This window comes from Mya arenaria, chromosome 15, assembly GCF_026914265.1.
Source record: "Mya arenaria isolate MELC-2E11 chromosome 15, ASM2691426v1".
Classification (NCBI taxonomy): domain Eukaryota; kingdom Metazoa; phylum Mollusca; class Bivalvia; order Myida; family Myidae; genus Mya; species Mya arenaria.
This window is the reverse complement of record NC_069136.1, coordinates 54822661-54836601: the sequence shown is the minus strand read 5'-3', so window position 1 is coordinate 54836601 and position 13941 is coordinate 54822661. Positions and strand designations below refer to the sequence as shown.

At 35.4% G+C, this 13941-nt stretch overlaps 1 protein-coding gene across 3 annotated transcripts in view; it reads right to left on the bottom strand.

Annotated features, from left to right (window-relative positions):
* Positions 1-13276, bottom strand: part of LOC128219588 (transcriptional coactivator YAP1-like) — a 38082-nt gene extending 24806 nt beyond the window's left edge. Inside the window, exons 1-4 of one of the 3 annotated variants that reach the window (XM_052927418.1) lie at positions 12655-13276; positions 4190-4325; positions 2437-2542; positions 1827-2029 (exon numbers count right to left, since the gene is read on the bottom strand). In XM_052927418.1, coding sequence (XP_052783378.1) covers positions 1827-2029; positions 2437-2542; positions 4190-4325; positions 12655-13100 — 891 coding nt within the window. In that variant the 5' untranslated portion in view covers positions 13101-13276. The remainder of the gene's footprint in view (positions 1-1826; positions 2030-2436; positions 2543-4189; positions 4326-12654) is intronic. The other 2 variants (XM_052927416.1, XM_052927417.1) reach the window with 2 other exon arrangements.
* Between the last annotated feature and the right edge of the window lie 665 nt (positions 13277-13941).

The window sequence follows — 13941 nt, the reverse complement described above, 5'->3', positions numbered from 1 at the left end:
TTTGGGGGCATACTCCCTACCTCTCCCCCACCCCCCTCAGTTTTTTAAATTAAGCTTTTCCTTTAATCCATTCTGTGGGCATTTTAGAACACACTGTTATTCCTAGAGCTATTTTCACAAAAAAGTAGCCATAGTAGGGCTTTTCTAAGAAAAGTGTGAGCCTAACAAATAAGTATAGCAATGTTCAGCCCGCTAGAAAGCCTGCATAATGAACAGTAGTTTTAAGATGGAAAGAGTTTTTAATCAAAATGGCATTAGTTTCAGACAAATGACATGCAAATGAGAATCACACATTTAACAGATGTAATAATTATCAGGGATGTCAAAGTAAAAACAGATACATTTTCATAGTAGGTAACTGTTTGTTTCTTTACTTTTGTATCCAATACAATCAATCATGCCATATGTCCCAGCTAGACCAAAAATCCCTCTGAACTTTCGATACATCTACCACCCCAAGGGCCCCAAAAAATGTTTTTGTTGAAATGTAACTGAAAATCCCCATAGTTGAGGGAATATTCCACTGTTTTTTTTAGCAAAATCTCCTTTCAGAAATATGGCATGTATACTAATGTGCATTTTGTTTTTTTTAGTTAAGAGCAGATGGACAAATTCAAAAGTTGAACAATTCAGGCTTAGCTACGCATTTGTATATTTTAAGTTGCAAAGTGCATACTATTTTCATGAATATCTACAACATTTGTAGAGCTATGGTCAAAGGTTAAAGCTTTAACATGATTCCTCTGTTTAATACAAGCAATTCGAAAAACAGGTTTCATACGAAATTCTAAATTGCACTGAAAATTTAAATGAAGGTCCTTCTACACAATGGTAAACTTTGACATCTCTAATAATTATTCAATCTTATAATTGAAATGACGCTAAATCGGACTACTACCTCCCTTGCTTATTACCTACATTGTAAATAAGCAAAAGTATATACAGAATCTATGAGTAGGGGTCGAATTCAATATCCGACTTTGATTTCACTTAAATTTAAAAGCAGAAACGGAGTGTTTTGATTGGACAGTAAAAATAATTGACCAATACACTGAATTGAATCACTGAGGCGTGTCTTAGGGTAAGATTTATATTGAATATGGCCGCAGGTTTATTTGTTTGTCAAGTAGTCATATGACTCGTAAATCTCTCCATTGGATTAACAGTAATCAATATTTATATCAGGTTGGTTTTGCGTCATGTCAATTAAATGTTAAATGTAAGATGGTTAGTATATATATATGTGAGTATATACTACATGAATTAATAACTGACATGAAATGTAGAGATAACCTTTGATAATGCATGCATAAAATGCATTTTTAATTATAAAACTAGTATGCAGAAAACCAGTTCTTTGACCAATAGTAGGTGGAATTTGGTATGTTTTGTTTATACTCCAAATTACTTTCAAGCAACCGAGACTATGTATTACACGCAAATATATGCCTTTGAAGCCCCTGGTATATCTAGTGAGCGACAAAGTTTTTTTTATTTAAAATGCACACATGTTAATGAAAAAAACTACTTAAAATTCATTTTAATATGATCTTACTATCATTTTTTCGCAAATCAAGCTGGTTGCAAAATTAATACCTAGCATAATATGTGACTAACAGTTTGTTTCAGGTGATAAAATGGATTTGCAAAATAGAAACATCTTTATTAATATGCCTTAAAAAAAATGATAAAATGAAATGAAATAATAAAAAATCTTGTGACATACCAAACCCACATTTGCTACAGGTCAAATGCTCTACGATGATACGCAAAAAAATGAGCATAACACTAAGCCATAGAGAGAATGATGAAAAAATGATCCTCACATTTGTCTCCAGTACCTGTCTGTTCAGTTCCTCCTGTCGTTTCCGTAGCAACTCTTTTTCTTCTTGCAGTTTCTGGAGGGCGGTCTGTTGGATGTTTGGTGGCTGGCCAAGGTTGGGTGGACCCCCAGAGCGCACCTGACCCACTCCCATTGGTAGTCCCGGACTCCCTTGGGGTCGAACGTTCAAGCGCTGCATATGCATAGCTGGAAAAACAAAACATTCCTTACTTTAAGGACGAGAGAGAGTGTAAATTTATAACTAAATAACCAATTACAAACCTATTTAAATATAAGCAGTGAATTCTTTTCTCTTTCATCGTAAACTAACTAAATGGTGAATGCAGAAAAATGTGTTTTATCAAACTGTCATGAGTCCTTAACAGTGAAACGAAAAAAATATGACAGTCAGTGTTTCTTTACAGTCTCAATACATGATAAATACATTAAAGGTTCCTTCTGTCAGTTTTCTTCTGCCTAGTTTTTTAGGCCTCCATTGGTCTTTGTTAAACAGTAAGCACAAGATATTTTGCCATTTATACAAGCCACTACTTATACAAGCCAAACAACAGGTTCATGAAAAATAGCCCACAACACAAGCAAACCCTACTTACGTAATCTAGGGTCGAACCAACTTGTGGATCGGTCCATATGGTTGATGTAGTAAACCTCCCCCTCGGGCGTCACTGCTTGCTCCCAGCCCTCCGGCATTGGCAGGTTCTGTAACAACCGTAGAATCAGTGTGTACATATAATAGAAATATATTTGGAACTATTCAATAATCTGGTAGAAAATTATTTTAAATACCCTAATTGTCCTGATGTTGCAGGTAACCTTTCAATATGTGTGCAAACAGAGCACATGGATGAAATTCACTTGCTTAGCACAGAATGTGATTAACCTGGCAGCTGAGGGGCTATAACCATTTCGGTGATGGGTTATTTGGGCATTTAACGCCCCCCATGGCAGTCGAACAGGGCAAAATACCCTACCATAGAAGAAACACTTCAAATCTTAAGTAAACTGGAGTGACAGTACTAACAAAATATATTGTATCAACCATGAGCAACCAACTTTTTTAATCAGTTAAAAAAAACAACTTTTTTTTGGTTTCCATAGCCATTTAATTCCGTAAAGTCGGTGAATAGGAGGACAAATCACAACTGTGTTACCTTAGTGACCAAGAACCATTTAGAATTTTTTTAAACATATTTTTTGAATTGATAATTGTGTTCCGAATATAGTAACACCTAATGTTGGTATGATTTGATTTCAAGATTGGCCTTGACTAAATGCAGTATTTTAACACACCTAGTTTGAAGATATAACATGCATTTGTTGAGAAAGGAATGCATGTTAACACACAACGCATATGTGATACAAGGTGCCAGTATTTAAAACATTTTCTCACAAGATAACATTTCCTCAATTTTAATATGGTTGCAAAATTTACATGTAAGAACACACCCTGTTGACAGCAATGTTACTTGTATATATACGTTTTTCTAGGCGCGGTATCTCATTGTTTACTTGTCTGTGTATCCAATTTTATTTGAATATCATGAATGGTTCCCTTGGAAGAACTTACATTATTTTGAATGGACACAAAAAGCATGACATTTCCGCTTGACTTTTCCTCCAAAACAAAAATGGACTGATTTTGCTGATGAATGTTACAAATAGTGTACCTGAACCTACACATGGTTACATTGTACCTGAACCTACACATGGCAACTCTGTACCTGAACCTACTCATGGCAACACTGTACCTGAACCTACACATGGCTACATTGTACCTGAACCTACACATGGCTACATTGCTCCTGAATATACAAATGGCTACATTGTACCTAAACCTACACATGGTTACATTGTACCTGAACCTACACATGGCTACACTGTACCTGAACCTACACATGGTTACATTGTACCTGAACCTACTCATGGCTACATTGTACCTGAACCTACACATGGGTACATAGTACCTGAACCTACTCATGGCTATATTGTACCTGAACCTACTCATGGCTACATTGTACCTGAACCTACAAATGGCTACATTGTACCTGAATATACAAATGGCTACATTGTACCTGAACCTACAAATGGATACATTGTACCTGAACCTACAAATGGCTACATTGTACCTGAATATACAAATGGCTACATTGTACCTGAACCTACTCATGGCTACATTGTACCTGTACCTGAACCTACAAATGGCTACATTGTACCTGAATATACAAATGGCTACATTGTACCTGAACCTACAAATGGCTACATTGTACCCAAATACAAATGGCTACATTGTACCTCAACCTATACATGGCTATATTGTACTTGAATTTACACATGACTATATTGTACCTGTATCTGCTGCAAGTTCTGCATGGAAACATTTGGTGAAACCTGGGACTGGGGTGGCGTAGACCCTCCCATAGAGCCTGACAGATTGAAGCCCGCTTTTCTGGGGTCCTGCCATGTTGTCTTCTGAGTTGCATGGCTGAAATAGAGAGGACAGAATGTAAACATCAATTTTTGACATACTGGAGATGTATCTGCACCAGAACAGGTATCAACATCAAATCAGGAAAGAATGTAATAGCTTGACATTGAATGTAGATTAATAATTGGAAGACTAATATTTATATTTTGAAGATTCTGAATATTCAGAGGACCATTCAACAAAGTCATCTGAATATCAGCAACCAGTGTTTTAAAATTTCCAGACATCTAAATAATCTACCATAACAATTTCATCCCCATTCAAAATACATGTATACTCGGGTAAGGGCAATACATAATGAAATAAGTAACGAGCTAAATCCAACTTTGTAATGAGACTTAAAGAACTTGAACAATAACTACAGTTGGAATTAAAAGAGGAAAATGGCTGAAACAAACAGGGAAGATTAACAGAAAAAAAATCCCAATCCTAAAAAAATTAAGTTTGAGTTTGTTAAGGAGTCACGCCCAGAGCAGGATTCAAGGCCCTTGATGCCTTTAAATTATTTCCGAAGAAACTCCATACTTTTTAAATGCAAATGCCCAGCAGAAAAGAAACTTTACAACAGTTACTGTATGATTCATTGTCAGAAATTGAAAGCTCTCAATACAACAGGATTTATTCTGAACTTTATTATTCCTTCATGACTTTTTATGAATCAAACAAACACTATTTTGATATAATTGTACAACATGTTTAGCACCGAAACATGGTTCATTCTTCTGGCACACTTTCAAAAGATGGTTGATCTTGAAAACTTCAGACTATATTTGGAAACAAATGATATTTGCAATGTCCATAAAAATTGTTTTGCCCTAGTGACAAACAAGGATAAATGACTCATGTAAGCTTTTACAATTCAAAATGCTGAAAACATGACAGCACTGTGGAGCCTGACATTTAGAAGAAGACTAGTATAATCATGCCCTTAAGAGCGCCAGTGCCAAAAACTATATACAATATCATAGAATGCGCGGGACACCAAGATGGCTCATGTTGTGCTAGGGCCTATAAAAAATTCATTTGGTTCGGGTTACCCGACCCTACCTAAGGAATAGGCGCCGACCCTATCGTTTTTATAGTCAGTTTGAAAAAAAAATAATGAAAAAAAAATGCTTTTCTTTTTTTTTTTTGCTTTTCAATATGTAGTTTAAAACCTTAAATTCTTATACAGAAGATAACTTTAACATCATCATTCTCCAATGATGAAAATGACATTCTTATATAAAGCCTAATAAAAAAAATAAATAAAAAAAAGCCTACCTACCCTACCTATTTTTTTAAAAGGATGTAACCCTAACCAAACAATTTTTTTTTTAGGCCTAGGGCCTTTTTACCATTATGGGGAACTGATACCCTAGCCCTTTTTGTAGGGGAAAAAACACATATAGTTTTTGGTATCAAATTTGTCCGAGATACATGTATTATTATTATTAATTCAAAATACGTGACTGCTACAATATGAGAGTGTAGCAATGATGCCGCGGCCCTATAATGGCTATAGGCCGTAGATATTTCAGACCATTTGTCCGCAGTGGCAAATGTGAGTGAGGCACCACTATCCAGTGACTCGAGTGGTATGGCTGTTTATCGTACTTGTCTGAGATATTATGGCAATACACATTCTTACCAAACTTCGTGGTGACTGGACAAAGGCTCCTAAGTTATTGAGCAGACAAGACCAACTTTAGGTAGTTTCAACAATTAATAGGCCGTAAAACTATTGAGTGACAAGAGCGATATGGCTGGTTATTGAACATGTGTAAGATATTATGCCAAAACAAATTCTGGCCAAACTTGGTGATGATTTAAGACAGACTTTTAAAGTTATTGAGCAGACTGCATACTGGACTCTGCCCGCCTGCTCATCGCAGGTAAATCTATAATAAGTCCCATCTACACATGATACAGAAAAGTCAGCTAAGATTTATCCTGTTGTAAGTTGGATAAATTTGGGCCTTTTTTTTACATTCACAAATTACTTCTAAAACCACACAAAAAACGAGACATAATGTAGCGTCTAGGTCCTAATTGTGACCCCACGCAAAGGGATGGTATATGCTACAATAGCAGTGTTATGTGCAAACGACAGATTGCACCCTGAATATTGTATTTCAAACCGCAAAACTGCAGTAAGGAATGTTAGTCAACCACTGTATCAAATTACTTCATGATCGACATTAAAGATATTGTCATAGATAAAAGAAGGTTAAAATATTATAACTTTAAAGAATTAACATTTCTTGTTAAGGAAAATTAGAATAGCCAGCAGAGTTTAATGACCATCAATGTATCAATTACAACTGTCCAATTTCATGAAAAAATGTAAATGTTGATTTATCTGTACATTTGACGACCACCACTAACATTTCAGATGCAAGGAATACATCAAATTAAAAATGATGTACGAGCGTAGTAAAGGTAATCTAACGCCCCCTTTGGCTAGACAGCCATGGTTCACCTTAGGCCTTAAGAAAATATCTGACTTTAGGGCAACAGTCTCAAAATTGCTAAATAGGGAAGGGGCCAAGTGTGTGTTTTTTAAGTCCAGTCAAAACAGTGAATGCTTTAATAGATTGACATTGTGTAATAAATGAGTAATACTTAATACTTTAATTATAAAAAAACACATATAGTCAACAACAACTAAAATTCAGAATTGATCGGGGTTCGAAAAATCAATCTAGGGTTAAGGGAATTATTTTATTTTTTAATAACAATCAGCACAAAATTTAATGGTCAACAACAACTAAAAATAAAAAAATAAGAATTTATCTGGGGTTGAAATATAAATCTAAGGTCAAGGATTTCCTGGTAGGGTCTGGTTGCCCTAAACACAGGTATTTTTTCTTGGCCAGACTTTCAGTGTTCCTCAATGCCTAATTGATACCTTGAAGCTTTACAGTGGTTGACTTTACTGCATTTAATGATGGAAATTACAACTGCCATGAAACCTGACCTAAATAATTATAATGTTCATGATTCTTCCAACTGATCAGTAAGGGGAGTCCTGAGTCATGGTTGTACAGTGCTCCAGCCAGGATTTGAAAAGGGCAGGGTGCTGCATGTAGATACCCATTTAATGAGCCTTAATGGGCCAATGTTCAATTCTTACTGTGTATGTGTTGTAACTACTTCCAATACTAATAGTTTGTTATGTCTTTACTTAAGTGTCAAAATTATGCATATTTATCATTTTTATACTTATTTTTGAAAATAGACTATCAAACAAAAGGGCAGCAGGGTGCTAGAAAAGGGCAGCAGGGTGCCCCACCCTGCTATTTAGGCCTAGCTGGAGCATTTGTAGTATAGCTCAATGTATATTTCAGAAAATGGAGGGCTTAACCGAAGACTGTTCAGTGTTGTAAGGCCATCTATTTCTATAGTTGGTTACAACCGTCTTGCACTAGGCCCTTGAAATGTTAAAACTTATAGTAGTTAGAATACATCTGGGAAAAAGGTCATAGTATGGTACTTTGTGGTTTTCAAGGGTTTTGGAACTGTGAGAAAGACCAGACTTTTAGCAGTTACATTGTCATCATCAACAGTTATTCACTTTGTAGAAAATGTACTTAAAAGTTTTGATTTGGCATGCATAGACTTAGAAATGTATGAATTTCAAGCCGGTGTCTGACTGACATGTTATGTATTAAGCTCATAACAAGAATGACAGCATGGATCAGTTCTGTAAAAGCACAATTACTGACAAAAACATTCAAATCCAGTACTAGTCCCAGGCCAAAATTTCTCGAAACTCGTTAAGACAAACAGGCTTAAGTAGCTTATTTCAAATAGCCAAAATACATACTATAATTGAATTTTGATAAATGAACATCATAAAGATAATCCTATCTGAAGTATAAAAACTCGCTAAGAAGTAAATATTATGCAAATCATTGAAAACATAAGCTGAGCTTAATCCTGTTATAAGGGACATGTTCTGAGAAATTGGGGCCAGGTTTCAAACTGGCTTGCCACCAAGACCAGATTTCACACAGGACCCATCAAATCAGAACCTTGACCCTGACACATCACATGATGATCAATATGGTGAATGCATCGTTTACGTACAAAATAAACTGTCTGAAAATGGAAAAAGATCAAAGATTACAATTGGTGATCAGAACAAACAGCTGGGTTTCACTGGCCAGCACCAAACTACAAACCAAACAGACTGGCCGTGTTTCTGTCAATAACAAAGTGAAGGGTACATGTGTACATGTGTAGATAAAACAAAAACCTTCAAACAGAAAATGTGTTCATCAAACAACCCAGCCTGCATCTGCGTCTGTCTCACACCTGGCACTGCTTTAGCTGCAGACAAAACATGAATCATGGATGCAATGAAAAACTCCACTTCAGTATCGACTCCGATGATGAGCCAAGTTTATGGTGCATGAAAACAAATTTGATGAGCCAGTTTTACGATGCTGTACCCAATATAAAGGTACCCATATGTATCATGTTTACAGTGGTACTGATGTAAAAAACATTATTTTACACTACAATGCAGCGTAAACCCATTAAACATGTAAGGAATCTTTTTACGTTGTTACAATTATCATAAAAAACTGTCGTATATATAATATATACAGGAAGACTTAACTTGGATACAACATATAGCAGCATATGTATGGAACCTCCGCAGACAATTCAGTGTTGTTGTTTTTTCCATTTTTTAGGGAATGGGAGAAAAAATAGCAATGTTTTGGTAAAAAGGGGTAACATACTAACATGATTCATATCATGTCCAACTTGTTTCCAAACCTTTTATCCAACAAACATACTGACATGCTCATAAATGGCACTACATTTGCTAAATGTTATGGGGTCATTGCCTCTCTTATTTTTTTTTCAATTGGATTATTTACCAGGGTATGAGGGAAAATATGTACCTTATGTACCTTTTCAGGAGGGGAATGGGGCAAAATGTCCGGCCCCAAAAAGGACCGGAAAACAACAACACTGCAGCTTCTCCAACCATCATCAATTATCATACATACAAGGATCTGAATATAAAAATGTTATCATAAAGTCAGGATAAAACCACTATGATCCCCACTCAGATCTAATAGTAGCTCTCAAATGATAACACACCAACATCACTTTATGTGTGAAAAATGTGGACAGGAGGTATGGAGCACTCAAGCAGATTAAAATCCCAGTGCATAGTATTGTGACCTTGACCAATAGCAGACACACTCACACAGTTCCTACATTGGTTCTGCATTATGTTTTATATCAAATAAAGAACATTGTGACCCAATGTTTCATTCATATACTTCAGGAGAGTAGAAAGCATTAAAGGAAGGCTAAAAATATGGTCTCAGAATTGCGACCTTGATCTTAAAAGTATAATAGTTAATCCAAGTTCCACCACTATCATTAAAAAAGTCATGGAGATATGGTACGGGCATGAAATGCAAGGCTTACACCCTTGACCTAGTAATAGTATTGTGACCCTGATTTAACACTTGTTCTGCTGCTGAATGTGACCTTGACCTTGATCCAGCATATCTCACAATAACTCTGCTGTTGCATATGACCTTGACCTTGATCCAGCAGTTGTAACAAATGTTCTGCTATTGCATATATGACCTTGACCTCGATCCAGCAGATCTAACAATGGTGCTGCTGTTGCATATGACCAATTGTATGTATCAAGTGACAACAAACATCTTGCACTTCAATGGGCATGACTGATGGTAATCTGGACCTAAACCTGGTAAAGTGCTCTCATGACCTTCACAATAAGAAGGTGCAGTTTCAACAAGGTTTCTGCTTTTCACCATGCCAACCAAGTCAACATCCTAATGGAGATATAATTATTAAACACGTTCGTAATTTTCCCCTTTTAAAAAAGTTTTTACCCAAACTACTCTCTTTTTCCCTTTCAATTCCCTTTGAAAGTGGAAACAAACACTGGATTAATATTAGCTATGAGTAAGTGGTATAATGTTCATATAGATTTATAATCAAGGAATACATCAATAATATTATGTTAAAAAGACAGCTGAGCTAGCATGTGTCAATGCCCATCAGAATAATAATGGCTCATACACCAATTGTGCAGATGTAGGTGAAACAGAATGGTAGTTAGGAGTGATTGAATCATTCAAAAGTTCCAAACATTATGGAGATTATAATAATGCATCTTTCATCTTGTATTGTAGATGTACTCAAACAACAGAACTGCTTCCAGCATTGTATAACTGAGGAACTCCAAAGCAAATGGAAACTCTTCTACATTTATGAGCCCAAAACTTCTCCATGTTGTGTACCTTGCTACACAGAACAATGTTTGTACTTTTAAGTGAAATTCTTGACATTTAAACACTTTTCTTAAAGTTATGTCTTTCACATACAATACTTTGGCTCTCTTTTTCTTTGAGAGGATCATGCCACAGAACATCTGGAACTATGCTATATGATTTTTAATCAGACTAAAATGCAATAGGATAAAGCATTTACTTTTTAACCCAAATAAGACCTTTTCATACAGACAGTCCACTTCGTCTCATCAAAGAAAGTAGAATTGTGATCACAAAATTCCATCTGCATTATATCAACTTCATAATATCCCTGAAATATTTATTTTATTGTTTCAAATTTTAGAAGTCAGAGTATCAAAACACGAAAAGAAAGTATTGAAAGCTTATCAGCTTCAAAACATTACTTGTCTTCAAGTTTTCAGAAACTCACAAAACAAATAGTTCTTATTTAAATCCAAAATAACATTTGATTCTGGGTCACTTTCAAACAGCCTCAAAAACTTTGCAAACCTTCATTTCATTGTAACTTTCTTTCTAGTTGAGAATTTTGATGACATTTGCTGAATTTTATTTCAATATATTTAATTTTATTTCAACATATATTTAAAATTAAGAAACAAACATTTTTTTTATAAAACAAATGAAATAAAGATGACTCTTAGTTATTTAATGAAAGTGCATTTCTGACTAAAGACTTTAGATTGTATGTAATCTTGGCCACAATATAGGAGTCTCAGACTCCAGGACTCTCTTTATTGTCAAACCCTGGGCAAACTTATGTTGAGGGTGAGTGCTTGTGCTATATTTTTATATATTAAATAGGTATTAAAATATCAGGCTGTAAGGGCTATTTAAGATAAGGCCATCTTCTTGACAAAATTAATTACAATTATTTCCTGATGCACTTAAGAAACAATTGATAATCCTTAAAACAGAGGACTGAGCAATCTAACAGAGGCTAATAACACAGATATGGATTACCCTCCTCGACAATAGATACTTCATAAACTTGAAAGTTGAAACTGCAAATTTTTGATACAAGAGATAAAATAACAAACAGTGCCTTGATTGGAGGAAACATTAGCCATTGGCTGCTTAAAACTAAAAACAACAACATACCTTCAATAAACAAGGGAATATTGATTAGCAGCAAATGTTGTTGTCTAAATCCCAACCCAGGGAGCAAAACCCCTGGGGTAAAAGATGATCCAGGCATAAAACAAGAGCACCCCAACATCTGCTTTCCCCCCAAAGAGGAGGCATTACTACAAAGTTTCATGTGAATATCTTGGGCTATTGAGCTATACAATTATTACAAGTTCATTTAGGATTTTTCTTGGGCTATTCAGTTAAACCATTTAATTTCGTATTTCTTTTTCAGTCAATCAAGACGCAATCATTAATGCCAGATTTTAGGGCCTCGGTACACATGTGAGTATTCAGTCATGGCCCGCCAAGGCTCTAGTTTTTGCCATGACAATGACACCAAGGCTTTATGACAATCAGACTCAACTATTTTCCTTCACTAACACTGGAGGCATGTTAATACCAAATATTCAATAGTGCATAAGTTTAAGAAATAAATGAATTGTCAAAATAGAAAATGGTTAAAATGTTTGTAACATTTTACATTTTTTTTAAATTTGCTTGTTAAATTTATCTTTGCAACATGCACAACATATGTACTTATAAAGAGCTCCATTTACACCTGTGTACTATGTGTATGAACACACGTATAATGACTTCGTACCAAAACACCCTCGCTCAAACTGAATTGCCTATTCAATCAAATATATGTTCATAAAGAAAGCAAAAAACTATTTTGCAAGTGTGTTCACCATCTAAATATACTCTTTATTAATCATGACTTCTAATATTATGAAATAAAATTAATATTAATTCAATTGATACTGATAAGACATTTTGTCCCCGTTCAGTCTTTCACATATGATTTAATCTACACACAGCAAATTTGAGCAAGGATGTTTAATTCGAGACGAGTTCCCATATAATTTTTATCCTTTTAAAAGCACTTTCTGTTGAACAACACATACTTTAAAAAGTAAACTTGTCCTTGAGGAGTTTTGGCCATTTCCCATCCTGAGGGCAAGGGTTGCTCTTCTAAAATAAGATCACAGGAGCGCTGGCGTTGATGCTGCGGTGGGGGTAGTGCACTAAACTGTGTTGCCTGCAGCATTGCAGGCGAGGATTGAGTCCGTCCATGAATCACCGTGGGGGGCATACTAGTTCGAACCCCAGTGTGGTTTGAGTTTGTGTATCCTGTACTGTCAGCACTGCCCTCGCGACTATGAACAGCTTGTTTCTGTGGCTTTGGTGGCGTGAAAAACGACGGAGGCAAGTTTCTGTCCCGGAATGGAATGGTTGGAGTCACTTGTGAGTTGGGATTTAGTGCTAATTTAAACATTGCCTCAAGTTCATGGTCGCTGTTTTCGCGAACATGGACAACTTGGTGCCCCGTTCGTTCACTTCTCTCGCCCATTTTGGCGCTTCTGTACACGTCTTTCACTAATTCGAAAACAATATTACCTTGTGAAATACTTTACCCCCACCTATTATCACAAACTACACATGAAATCCCGAAAAAATCCTGAGTAACAAATTCATCATGTAGGACACCATTGATTCTTGTACGAAAATTGGTATTTTTTCGGAGAGCCTTTGAACACATTGCAGGTACTTTATGGAGGCGCAAGAAAATAGTTCAAATAAAAATCATAATGTTCATACAAACATATAACAAAGAACAAACTATAGATAACAAAATAAATGGAATGATTAATAATTAAAGTATCTTAAGAAAATTATGAAGTGTCTTTCATTCTAACAGATTTGATTTGCGGAAAAATAGTCCGTAATATACATGTAATTATGACGTCAAAAGTGAGTACCCAGTGCAAGTTCCGAATATGACCGAATGAAATAGCGTGTGAACTTTACAAATAAACAAATTTTAGTCGTAAATTGAAATGTCAATGTTGGTTGAACATTAAGGGTGTTCAGATTGTTCATATAAAGCGAATAAAATGCTTTAAACATGATGTTATAGCGGATATTCTTTTAAATCACTCTTGTAAGCAAAAACAGTAATTATAAGTGGGCCATTCAGAAAATTAGGACACGCCCATTTTGTCTGAGTTCCATATATGGAATTTTCCGTTTTCATTACGGAAACACTCGAATTCTCTTAAGCTTGTAAAAAAAGCTAAATAGCCCATTCAGTTAAAGTACGAAAGGGACTCGCTCATGTTTTTGTAAAATGCACTTTTTTGTATGACGAAATAAAGTGTTGCAAATCTTTAGTACAGTAGTGTCAAAACTAA